The sequence below is a fragment of the Odocoileus virginianus genome, chromosome 23 (genome assembly GCF_023699985.2).
Source record: "Odocoileus virginianus isolate 20LAN1187 ecotype Illinois chromosome 23, Ovbor_1.2, whole genome shotgun sequence".
NCBI lineage: Eukaryota > Metazoa > Chordata > Mammalia > Artiodactyla > Cervidae > Odocoileus > Odocoileus virginianus.
The window spans coordinates 38075528-38089473 of NC_069696.1; the positions used below are offsets into that span (position 1 = coordinate 38075528).

A 13946-nucleotide genomic window follows, 5' to 3' on the forward strand; every position below is an offset into this window, starting at 1 on the left:
TTCTGTTAGGTGAAGTGCTGATTGGCTTACCACATTTTTAACATGCAATGAGATGAGCTCTAAAGTGAAAACTAATTTTTTGCACAAAATAAAGATACAACTTTACTGTTTTGTCATTCAACTTGAAATTTTTTTAAAAACCCTGCTAATTCCTGATAAAAATATTAATCCTACTTGTATAGAAATAATTAGCAATACATCTATACCTGATATGTGTCTCTTTTTTCAACTTCATAAGATTATTAACAATAATTTTAAAATATTAATATTTCTGGCTTATTTCACATATGAATTTGTGGAACACACTCAATAATTTTTAATTTTTTTTTGTCCACAGAAAGTAGTTAATGGCAACAAATACAACCAAACATATCAATAAAGTACTTCATTGCATTTTTTTCCCCCTCTGGGAGATTTGTACTAACATACATTCTTTCACTTGACCTTACATGAAGATATGCTAAGTTAATTATTCAACAAGTATTTAGTGAGGGCATATGACTACATTACTCTTTCATTCCTTTCTCCTTCTTTCTAGAAAACTCTATAATTTCTGTGTGAATTTTTTAAAATTAAAGATATGTGAGTAGGAAAAGACAATTTCTTAAGCAAATTTCAACTCGTTTTTTTTTCACTTTTACTAATATGAGGATATAAAAATGTTTAATAATTTCTAAAAAGCTAAAGAGAATTTTTAATTAAATACTACATTAACCTAAGAGATGATACTAGTGTATGCTGAGAACTTTGGTTCCGTATTCAAGAAACTTAGGTTTCGTCACTATCTTCACAACAAAAAGTCATAACTAGTATCTAGAACAGTGTGTGGCTCAGTGTTCCAGTTAAAGGGAAACATCATTTGACTAGAATAATTTAATAATGTACGTTATTATCCTCATACTTCATCATTCTTCCAGAACACTGAAATGAAAATTTCAGTAGTCATGGCAGACAAAATACAGGCATCCTTAAAGATGGCTGCATCCTAATTACAAGACCTGAGTATGCTACCTACATGGCAAAAAAGGACTTTGCAGATGTGATTAAGATTATAAACCTTGGGATGGAAAGCTTATCTTCTATTGCTCACATGGGCTCAATCTACACCAAGGAATTCCTGTGACTGCTAAAATCTAGAAAAGGAAAGGAAATACATCACCCCTAGAGCCTCTAGAAAGGAGCAGAGTCCTGCCAACACCTTGATTTCAGTCCAATAAGACCTATGTTGGACTTCTAACCTACAGAAGTATGATGTAATAAATTTGTGTTAAGACACTGTATTTGTGGTAAGTTTTACAGGAGAAATAAAATAGTAATACCTGAAGCATATGGGAGAATTGAAAATAAAACTGAAGAGTTCATTTATATTTACCAAAATATAAACAGTCAAAAATTGAAGCTTCCATGAGGAATCCTTACTATGTTTTTAAGGACCAATTATGGAACACAAAACTTAAGAATGCTAAAAAGAAAATCCGCTCTCAGTCACCTATAAAATTATACTAATTTTTGTACTTCATTTGGGGTTACGTACCTCTGATCCCAAACATAGGAACAGAATGTATGTCAAACAATTTTTTATGGTAACATTTTTCACATTCCTAGTACTGAGAGTATGTCAAACACAGAGTAGGTAATCAGCAAATAGTTGTTGAATAAATAAAAGAAAGAATAATAGAAGATTGGAGAATCAAGAGAAATAACCTAACAATTAATTGCTATCCATATTTTATAATTCTAGAAAAATTTCAGTAAAAATTCCCTCTTCACCACTGTTATTCCTGTAAGAATATAAGTAATAAGATAAAAAATATGAAATCAATAAAGCCCCAATGTGCATTTGAAATATAATCTAGTTTGTTCCTTAATAGAGAATCACAGTGGAGACCATGAAATAAAAACCCAAAAGTTAAAATGTTTTGATGATGTAATGCAATAAACTGACAATATAAATTTTTATTTAATTTATCTGTATAATTTATAATGAAAATGTGTTGACCTCAAATTCGAGTGTACTACAGAAGGAGGTATTTCGATTTTAACAGTTTTCTTATTTTTTAAATAACCTGTCTCTGTCTAAAACCTCAACATTTTAAGTTTATAATTTCTGGCAAACCTTTTATAATACATGTTAAATACATAAGGACAGCCTGGCAGTAAAAAATTAAATACCTTCATTTAATAACTAATAAATGAAAAAAAAAAGTAGCACTCTAACCTTCTAGGAGACCAGTTCCCTAATTCTGTTTCTCCAGTTCTATTCTGGACAAATATTCTTGAATATAAAAGAAATTTCTGTAAAAAGAATGCAACAGTTTTTAGTATAGCAAAATTTATGCCTAATTTAAATGTCCAATGATAAAAGATTCACTAGGGAAAATGGATCATATCTTGAACACCATGTACTGAAACAAATATCATCTGAAAAAAAGCATGGAAAAGTTTATACTCATATTGACTTTAATTATTTTCATGCATTTATAGAAAAACAAATAGAAAATAATATGCCAAGTTTTTACATATTAATTCATGGCATTATAGACTTTAATTGCATATTTTAATCTATTTTTCAAATTTTGATATTAAATTATTTTATAATCATAAAAATCATTTTACAATGAAAAAGACAACTTCTAATGTAAACAATTCCAGTTGAGTTATTTCAAATCCTAAAAGATGATGCTGTGAAAGTGCTGCACTCAATATGCCAACAAATTTGGAAAACTCAGCAGTGACCACAGGAATGGAAAATGTCAGTTTTCATTCCAATCCCAAAGAAAGGCAATGCCAAAGAATACTCAAACTACCACACAATTGCATTCATCTCACACAATAGTAAAAGAATGCTCAAAATTTTCCAAGCCAGGCTTCAAAAATACATGAACCGTGAAATTTCAGATGTTCAGGCTGGTTTTAGAAAAGGCAGAGGAACTAGAAATCAAATTGCCAGCATCTGCTGGATCATTGAAAAAGCAAGAGAGTTTCAGTAAAACATCTATTTCTGTTTTATTGACTATGCCAAAGCCTTTGACTGTGTGGATCACAATAAACTGTGGAAAATTCTGAAAGAGATGGGAATACCAGACCACCTGACCTGACTCCTCAGAAATCTGTATGCAGGTCAGGAAGCAACAATTGGACATGGAACAACAGACTGTTTCCAAATAGGAAAAGGAGTATGTCAAGGCTGTATATTGTCACTCTGCTTATTTAACTTATATGCAGAGAACTTACTTAACTTACATCATGAGAAATGATGGGCTGGAGGAAGCACAAGCTGGAGCCAAGTTTGCCAGGAGAAATATCAATAACCTCAGATATGCAGATGACACCACCCTTATGGCAGAAAGTGAAGAAGAACTAAAGAGCCTCTTGATGAGAGTGAAAAAGTTGGCTTAAAGCTTAACATTCAGAAAACTAAGATCATGGTCCAGTCTTATCACTTCATGGCAAATAGATGGAGAAACAATGGAAACGGTGTCAGACTTTATTTTGGGGGGCTCCAAAATCACTGCAGATGGTGATTATAGCCATGAAATTAAAAGACACTTACTCCTTGGAAGGAAAGTTATGACCAACCTAGACAGCAGAGACATTACTTTGTCAATATATTAAAAAGCAGAGACATTACTATGTCAATAAAGGTCCATCTAGTTAAGGCCATGGTTTTTCCAGTAGCCATGTATGGATGTGAGATTTGGATTATAAAGAAAGCTGAGCGTCGAAGAACTGATGCTTTTGAACTGTGGTGTTGGAGAAGACTCTTGAGAGTCCCTTGGACTGCAGGGAGATCAGTCCTGGGTGTTCATGGAAGGACTGATGTTGAAGCTGAAACTCCAATACTTTGGCCACCTGATGCGAAGAGCTGAGTCATTTGAAAAGACCCTGATGCTGGGAAAGATTGAGGGCAGGACGAGAAGGGTACGACAGAGGATGAGATGGTTGGATGGCATCACGGCCCCAATGGACATTAACTTGGGTAATCTCCAGGAGTTGGTGATGGACAGGGAGGCCTGGGGTGCTGCAGTCCATGAGGTTGCAAAGAGTCAGACACAAGTGAGCGACTGAACTGAACTGAATGGAATGTAAACAATCACTTCCTCATCATTTGCCATTTCAAATGGTATAATTTTACTAATTCCACAAAACCTTCTGAAGGACTGGGCAGTTTTAAGCCAAATCAAGGCCTTTCCAAATGGCATCAAAGTACATTTTAGGTTAAACCGAGGAATTAAATTGTCTTAAATAATTAAAATCAATAACTATTTAACTAGAGAATAAGTTAAAGATAAATATTTTACAAGTGAAAAGGCCTACTATTTTGGGTAAATTATAAGAACTGTCCAGTATGGTGAAGTAATGAACTTCCTCAAAACAAGAAGTGTAGAAACAAAGGTTAGACATTGAAAGAAATGATTTTTTCATGTATACAATCACTAATATTACCTAGATAGTGTTAAGTGCCTGAATTATGTATGTTTATACGTAATTCATACACTGTTTGCAGGTATTTAGGACAAAATTTCCCTAACCTTTTGGAACTAATCTGGGTGAAAATTAGTTTTATACATCACTGCTGGTCAAATAAAAGAAATATATTGGTGGAATTATAACTTACTGTGGTAGCACAATGAATATCTTTCCATACTGTGGCTTCTCTGGAGAGATCAGAGGCTTCAAACAAATTATCAAAAATCACTTCCCCAATCATGTCATGTCTAGAAAATCTGTCAAAATCATACACACTGAAATGTAGTTTTCTGTTGCTTAGTTGATCATATGCTACAGGAAACTGAAAAGTTTCATCAAACAGAGGATTTAAAGTCTTTCTGTGCACACGAGTCTGAAATTTTTTTTTCCTATCTGGAAGAAGATACATCTTCACATAAGGGTCAGAAGTTCCCATGAAGTCTTTAGCAGGGAGATCTAAGGCTTTGATAATTTTCACCACTAGAAGTTCATTTTCATAATCATACTGGAGGGTGAAATTAAGCTTCCCACAGGTTTTGACATCTTCTTTCCTGTTGTCCTCAGAGTCCACTGATTTCTGTTTGTAGAGTTCTGGTTTTATTCTCCCAATGCTGGTGGTCGTTTCTCCTCTTTGTAAAATGGGTTCTGTGCCCATGCCCAAATCAACACTGGAAACCTGCATTTGCCTTGGTAGGTGTCTTCTGAAGGAATTGTGTCTGCATACATATATATACATATATATACACACAAAAAATCATTTAGGTAGATTGTTTTGATAATAATGTTATATACAGTGGCATATAAACTCTTCCCCACACCCATGATAATGAAGTATTTTATCGACAGCAATAAACAGATGGACACACACACACACACACACATCACACACACACACACACACACACATAAAGTACTTTTGAAAAACCAGGGATGAAGTATTCAAAGAGAAAATCTCCTAAAATTGTAAAAACACCTAAAACACACAAATGCACAATTTACAAGTTCTTGGTATTTTTACTTACCATCATAAGCACAATTACAAAGAAAGAGGATTACCAAAAAAGTTCAATATTACACAAAATGCTATAAATGTTATCAATTACCTGGGTCCATCAAGATGTAAACATTATGTAAACAAATCATTCAGATGACTGGTTCCTTTTCGTCTGGATATTTTGGTCCTATGAATTTCCATTTTAGTGTCAATATTAAAGGCATAAGTCCACATGTTCTTACACGATGTTATTTCTAACATTTAACCAAATTAATATTTACTTTTTAAAAAATACATAATTATGACAGCCAAAATGAGTACATTTTACTTTTTTCAACATAGAGTGGCTTCAGAAACTCTTAAGGATTGAAAGATTGTAGAATTTTAGAATTTGGGGTTAAGTAATAGTTCTTAAAATTCAAACTGAATTTCATATACTCACTGTTACTGTTTATCTCATCAACATTTCCAGAACATTAAATATATATATGTATATATATACATATATATATATAAATCAGCTTACTAAGTATTGCCTAACTGTGACTTGCATTAAGATCTGCTTCTCTTATACTTTCTCCATGATTTCTAGCATGAGCTATGTCAACTTAAGTGTTCCCTCAAGATATAGTTCCAGGTTTTCTGTTCTTTTATCAGTCACTCCATTAGACTAATAATCAGTTCCTGGGCTATAATTACTATCTTAAATCTGATGATTCCCAGAGATTCCTGAGATATAGATATATCTCATATAGACAAAAATTTAGTTCCATATCTCGTTGTCTTCAAGGGAGATTTCTAAACAGATGTCCTAATTTTGCCCCAAAGTCAAGCAAATTCTTTATTTTCTCTATTTTGCTTTCAAATCTGTTATCTCTTCTATAATCTCATAATAGGTCTAACAGTTTTATCAATCATTTATGCTTGGAATGCTGCAGTATGCTTTGAATCACCTTTCCTTTAATTCATGGGCTTTGCTCAATTTTCGAAGTCCTGTGGATCTACTGCTTTGAGACATCTCATGTAATTGCCCATTCTTCTTCATTTCCATTGCTATTCGGTACAGATTCTCATCACCTCATACTTTGCTTTCTACGGTAGCCTTCAGTTTGGCTTTCCTTCTTTCAGCTTTCTCTTACACTCAATAGCTCTCCAGCACTTATGTCAAAATCCTTTACTCATATCGTTATATCTTTTCCCACTTGATCATAATTGGAAAATTATTTCTATACAAAGACAAACTAGGACTACTTTATCTCAGATGAGGGAATTTACTCCTAATTAAACTATACTGGATTCAAAACTAAAATAATTTAGTATTTTAGTTTCAGTGTTTGAGTTTAAATATAAAAGTCTTTACTGACTCACTTAAAGCTTGAAGTGATCTGCTTCCTCAGATTGATCCCACTTTAATGTGTTGAACACACTATAAGATGTATTTTAATATTGACTCTATTCCAGATATATAAGATCATGGGCTTAAATTAGGGTCACAAATCACCAGGAAATAATAAGAATTTTAAAAGGAATACAGATAGTATATATTGCTGTGAATTATTAAATAGATCTAGTATAGCCCACTTTATACATTCAACATTCTTAAGAGATTTGGAATACTTACTAAACAATCTAATGTTTCTGCCAAAATCACTTTCACTTATGCAGAAATTTAATTTTTTTTATTTTTGCAAGCAAAAAAACCCCACAAAAATTTTCTTATTTTTTATAAATTGATCCATACTTTCACCTCCTGTATGCTTTTCAATAAAATTTAATCTTCTGTCCTCCCCCTAAAAAAATCAATAATTTATTTCTTATGTCACTGAATATAACTGTGCAGCTGTAAGCCCCTTCTAACAGGAATCAAAAAGTATTAAGATTTTCATTCTAGTAAGCCAGTACCCTAATTATTGAGTAAATAGTGCCTGTTCTTAGTCAGAGTTTAGCTAGTCATCTAGGAGAAGCTTTAATTATTAAAATGTTAAAGCATTGTCGTGACAACACAGATCTTTACCTTATTCCATTTTTTTTTTTTCTCCTTTGGAATGACAGTGGTAAGTGACTATTTAGTCTCACACAAATATCCAACCAATTAAAGTACAGGCCATTAGACTGCTACAGACCCCACTCTTAACCTTCAAACCTAAGAAGACAATACATAAATACTTCCCCAGATGGAGAAGGAAAAATTCTACCCACCTTACCTGGAACATCCAAGGGTAGCTACTAAATATAGTCAATATTACATAATGTCACAGGAATAAATGTATTAACATGGCAATTGTAAAATATTATTTTACCAACAGTTCTTTTCTTTCAAACAAAATCAGAAACCAGAAGTTGAGTATGTATGGACAGAATCTCTTTGGGTGACATGTGAGTAGAGGCCTGGAATCCCACTGGAAACCGTGCCAGTATTTCCCACTATCCAAGTGAAAGCACTTGAAGAGGATTACACTGAGATGAGATTTTTAAAATGCTGCACTTAAAATCAGACAATAGTGTGGCCCCAGCCTTCCTATGAAGTGAGCAACTTTGGACAAGTCCCTTCACCTTTTGAACTTTATTTTCTTCACCCATGCTGCTATGCTGCTGCTCAGTTGCTTCAGTCATGTCCGACTCTGAGACCATATGGACTGTCACCCGCCAGGATCCTCTGTCCATGGGGTTCTCCAGGCAAGAATACTGGTGTAGGCTGCCATTTCCTTCTCCAGGGAATCCCAACCCAGGTATCGAACCCGTCTCTTACAATGTATTGTTCTTCATCCTGCTCACAGCGCCAATTGTCTTGCTGTATCTCACTGTGCACACTGTTCGCTGAAACCATGGTAAGCAAGGTTACCATGAGAGCTAAGAGACTGGAAGAAAACGTGAGGAGTCTAGGAACTGCAGACCTGTTTATTCTCTCCTGGCTGGTGCAGCAGCCATAGCAGACACAACATAACTGCACACAACCCTTCTTTCTTGTCTTCCTTTACCACTTTCACACCAATCCCCCTGAATACACCACTCCAGGTTCTAAAAAGTTCAAGTCAACAGATCACATCCACAGTGTTGTAATTAGCCTCCAATTAAATAAATAAATTTATATTTTTTAAAAAAACAGATCATATCCCCATTACCACTTGTCATGAGGCATTTTCAGTTCAGTCACTCCATCGTGTCAGACTCTTTGTGATGCCATGAACTGCAGCACTGTGAGTCATTTACCAATACTGAAACCACTTCTTTTAAAATCTTCATTATTTTAATCTCGTTGTTCACTAACTCTCTTTGACAATGCTTTTGCTTTAATACCTAACAATGCACAAATTTATTCCAACTACTTGGCCTTTCAGTTCAGTTCAGTCACTCAGTCATGTTCAACTCTTTGTGACCCCGTGGACTGTTGCACGCCAGGCTTCCCTGTCCAGCCCCAACCCCTGGAGCTTGCTTAAATTCACATCCATTGAGTTCATGATGCCATCTAACTATCTCATCCTCTGTCACCTCCATGTCCTCCTGCTGTCAATATTTCCCACCATCAGAGTCTTTTCCAATGAGTCAGTTCTTTTCATCAGGTGTCTGAAGTGTTGGAGCTGCAGCTTCAGCAGTCAGTCCTCCCAGGGACTATTCAGAGTTGATTTCCTTCAGGATTGACTGGTTTGATCTCCTTGCTATTAAAGGAACTCTCAAGAATCTTCTCCAGTGCTACAATTTGAAAGCATTAATTCTTCAGTGCTCAGCCTTTTTATGGTCCAACTTTCATACCTGTACATGACTATTGGAAAAACCATAGCTTTGAGTATAGGGACTTTGTCAGCCAAGTGATGTCTCTGCTTTTAAATATACTCTCTACGTTTGTCATAGCTTTTCTTCCAAGGAGCAAACATCTTTGAATTTCATGATGGTAGTCACAATCCACAGAGATTTTGAAGCCCAAGAAAATAAAGTATGTCTCTGTTTCCATGTTTTCCCCATTTATTTGTCATGAAGTGATGGGACCAGTTTTCTAAATGTTGAGTTTTAAGTCCACATTTTTGCTCTCCTCTTTCACCTTCATCAAGGCCCTTTAGTTCCATTTAGCTTTCTGCCATTAGGGTGGTGTCATCTACATATCTGAGGTTATTGATATTTCTCCCCAAAACCTTGATTGCAGCTTGTATTTCATCCAGCCTGGCGTTTCACATCAGGTACTCTGCGTCTGGTTCTAACTGTTGCTTCCTGGCCTGCATACAAGTTGTTCAGGAGGTAGGTAAGGTGGTATTTTATTCTCATTTATTTAAGAATTTTCCACAATTTGTTGTGATCCACACAGTGAAATGCTTTATTATAGTCAGTGAAGGAGAAGTAGATGTGTTCCTAGAATTTGCTTGCATTTTCTATGATCCAATGAATGTGGGCAATTTGATCTTTCGTTCTTCTGCCTTTTCTAAATACAGCTTGACCATGTGGAAGTTCTCAGTTTACATATTGTTGAAGCATCAGTTCAGTTCAGTCACTCAGTCATGTCCAATCCTTTGCGACCCCATGAACTGCAGCAAGCCAGGCCTCCCTGTCCATCACCAACTCCCAGAGTCCACCCAAAACCATGTTCATTGAGTCAGTGATGCCATCCAACCATCTCATCTTCTGTCGTTCCCTTCTCCTCCTGCCCTCAATATTTCCTAGCATCAGGGTCTTCTCAAATGAGTCAGCTCTTCACATCAAGTGGCCAAAGTATTGGAGTTTCAGCTTCAACATCAGTCCTTCGTGTGAACACCCAGGACTGATCTCCTTTAGGATGGACTGGTTGAATCTCCTAGCATTCCAAGGGACTCTCAAGAGTCTTCTCCAACACCACAGTTCTAAAGCATCAATTCTTCTGCACTCAGCTTTCTTTATAGTCCAACTCTCACATCCATACATGACCACTGGAAAAACCATAGCCTTGACTAGATGGATCTTTGTTGGCAAAGTAACGTCTCTGCTTTTTAATATGTCATCTAGTTTGGCCATAACTTTCCTTCCAAGGAGTAAGCATCTTTTAATTTCATGGCTGCAATCACCATCTGCAGTGATTTTGGAGCTCAGGAAAATAAAGTCAGCCACTGTTTCCAATGTTTCCCCATCTATTTCCCATTAAGTGATGGGATCAGATGCCATCATCTTAGTTTTCTGAATGTTGAGCTTTAAGCTAACTTTTTCACTTTTCTCTTTCACTTTCATCAAGAGGAGCTTTAGTTCTTCTTCACATTCTGCCATAAGGGTGGTGTTATCTGCATATCTGAGGTTATTGATATTTCTCCTGGCAACCTTGATTCCAGCTTGTGTTTCCTCCAGCCCAGCATTTCTCATGATGTAATCTGCAAATAAGTTAAATAGACAGGGTGACAATATACAGCCTTGACAGACTCCGTTTCCAACAGAACCAGTCTCTTGTTCCATGTCCAGTTCTAACTGTTGCTTCCTGACCTGCATACCGGTTTCTCAAGAGGCAGGTCAGGTGGTCTGATATTCCCATCTCCTTCAGAATCTTCCACAGTTTATTGTGATCCATACAGTCAAAGGCTTTGGCATAGTCAATAAAGAAGAAATAGATGTTTTTCTGGAACTCTCGTACTCTTTTGATGATCCAATGGATGTTGGCAATTTGATCTCTGGTTCATCTGTCTTTTCTAAAACCAGCTTGAATATTGGGAAGTTCACGGTTCACGTATTGCTGAAGCCTGGCTCGGGGAATTTTAAGCACTACTTTACTAGTGTGTCAGATGAGTACAATTGTGCAGTAGTTTGAACATTCTTCGGCATTGCCTTTCTTTGGGATTGGAATGAAAGCTGACCTTTTCCAGTCCTGTGGCCACTGCTGAGTTTTCCAAATTTGCTGGCATATTAAGTGCAGCAGTTTCACAGCATCATCTTTCAGGATTTGAAATAGCTCAACTGGAATTCCATCATCTCCACTAGCTTTGTTCATAGTGATGCTTCCTAAGGTCCACTTGACTTCACATTCCAGAATGTCTGGCTCTAGCTGAGTGATCACACCATTGTGATTATCTGGATCATCAAGATCTTTTTTGTACAGTTCTTCTGTGTATTCTGTTCAACTCTACTTAATATCTTCTGCTTCTGTTAGGTCCCTACCATTTCTGTCCTTTATTGAGCCCATCTTTGCCTGAAATGTTCCCTTGGTATCTCTAACTTTCTTGAAAAGATCTCTAGTCTTTCCCACTCTATTGTTTTCCTCTATTTCTTTGCATTGATCACAGAGGAAGGCTTTCTTACCTCTCCTTGCTGTTCTCTGTAACTCTGCATTCAAATGGGTATATTCTTTCCCTTTCTCCTTTGCTTTTCACTTCTCTTCTTTTCACAGCTATTTGTAAGGCCTCCTCAGACAGCCATTTTGCTTTCCTGCATTTCTTTCTCTTGGGGATGGTCTTGATGCCTGTCTCATGTACAATGTTGTGAACTGCCTTCCTTAGTTCATCATGCACTCTATCAGATCTAGTCCCTTAAATCTATTTTTCACTTCCACTGTATAGTCATAAGGGATTTGATTTAGGTCATACCTGAATGGTCTAGTGGTTTTCCCTACTTTCTTCAATTTAAGTCTGAATTTGGCAATAAGGAGTTCATGATCTGAGCCACAGTCAGCTCCTGGTCTTGTTTTTGCTGACTGTATAGAGCTTCTCCATCTTTGAGTGCAAAGAATATAATCAATCTGATTTCAGTATCAACCATCTGGTGATGTTCATGTGTAGAGTCTTCTCTTGTGTTTGCTATAACCAGTGTGTTCTCTTGGCAGAACTCTATTCGCTTTCACCCTGCTTTATTCTGTACTCAAGACCAAATTTGCCCTGTTACTCCAGGTGTTTCTTGACTTCCTACTTTTGCATTCCAGTCCCCTATAATGAAAAGGACATCTTTTTTGGGTGTTAGTTCTAGGTCTTGTAGGTCTTCATAGAACTGTTCAACTTCAGCTTCTTCAGCATTACTGGTTGGGGCATAGACTTGGATTACCATGATATTGAATGGTTTGCCTTGGAAACGAAAAGAGACCATTCTGTCGTTTTTGAGATTGCATCCAAGTACTGCATTTCAGACTCTTTTGTTGACTATGATGGCTACTCCATTTCTTCCAAGGGATTCCTGCCCACAGTAGTAGATATAATGGTCATCTGAGTTAAATTCATCCATTCCAGTCCATCTTAGTTTGCTCATTCCTAGAATGTCAATGTTCACTCTTATCATCTCCTGTTTGACCACTTCCAATTTGCCTTGATTCATGGACCTAATATTCCAGTTTCCTATGCAATATTGCTCTTTACAGCATCAAACCTTGCTTCTACCGCCAGTCCCATCCCCAACTGGGTGTTATTTTTGCTTTGTCTCCATCCCTTCATTCTTTATGGATTTATTTCTCCACTGATCTCCAGTAGCATATTGGGCACCTACCGACCTGGGGAATTCATTTTTCAGTGTCCTATCTTTTTGCCTTTTCATACTGTTGCTTGAAGGATTTTGAGCATTACTTTGCTAGCATGTGAAATGTTCCCGATTGTGCAGTAGGTCCTTTCTTTATTCAATTCCATTGCTAATCATTAGAGTCACTCTCATGCATACATTCTCATGGTACATGAGATACATGATACATGCTGCTCTCTATCTTCCTCATGGTAGGGAAAAACCACAGTCCTAGCTGAATTCAACTTTCTACCATTTCTACACCTGTACATGTATAAGTGAATAAGCTAAATAAAAATATAAACAGCTTTCAATGTTCATTTTAAATTCATGACTAAATTCCTCATTAGACCCTAACACTGAGCAGCAAAACATTCTCACTCTCAATTTCCACCTTCTCATTTATTCAAACTTGTATCACCATCCTTATTCCCAATCTCACTCCCCATTTCACTATGGGGCCTTAATTCCCATTTCACTAATGAAGTTGAAGCAAAGAGCAGAAACCTTCCACCTTATCAACTCTGTTATCAGTATCTGTATCTGTATGTATATATATATATATATATATATATATATATATATAATTTATAAATTCTACCTTTCTGATTGCTAAAAGATTAATCATCCATACTGCTCAGTTCAGATTAATTGCTCAGTCATGTCCAACTCTTTGCGACCCCATGGACTGCAGAACACCAGGTTTCCCTATCCATAACCAACTCCTGGAGCTTGCTCAAACTCATGTACATTGAGTTGGTGATCCCATCCAACCATCTCATCCTCTGTGTTCCCCTTCTCCTCCTGCCTTCAATCTTTCCCAACATCAGGGTCTTTTCCAATGAGTCAGTTCTTCACATAAGTTGGCCAAAGTATTGAAGTTTCAGTTTCACCATCAGTCCTTCCAATAAATATTCAGGACTGATTTCCTTTAGGATGACTGGTTGGATCTCCTTGCAGTCCAACGGACTCTCAAGAGTCTTCACCAACACCACAGTTCAAAAGCATCCTGTCGTCGGCACTCAGCTTTCTTTATAATCCAACTCTCACATCCAAACGT

General features: G+C 36.4%; 1 protein-coding gene across 1 annotated transcript in view; it reads right to left on the reverse strand.

The window, feature by feature from the left end:
- Positions 1–13946, reverse strand: part of SYT10 (synaptotagmin 10) — a 113186-nt gene that overhangs the window by 52934 nt on the left and 46306 nt on the right. The window contains exon 3 of the mRNA XM_070453919.1: positions 4619–5186. Within this exon, the coding sequence (XP_070310020.1) occupies positions 4619–5186 (568 nt within the window). The remainder of the gene's footprint in view (positions 1–4618; positions 5187–13946) is intronic.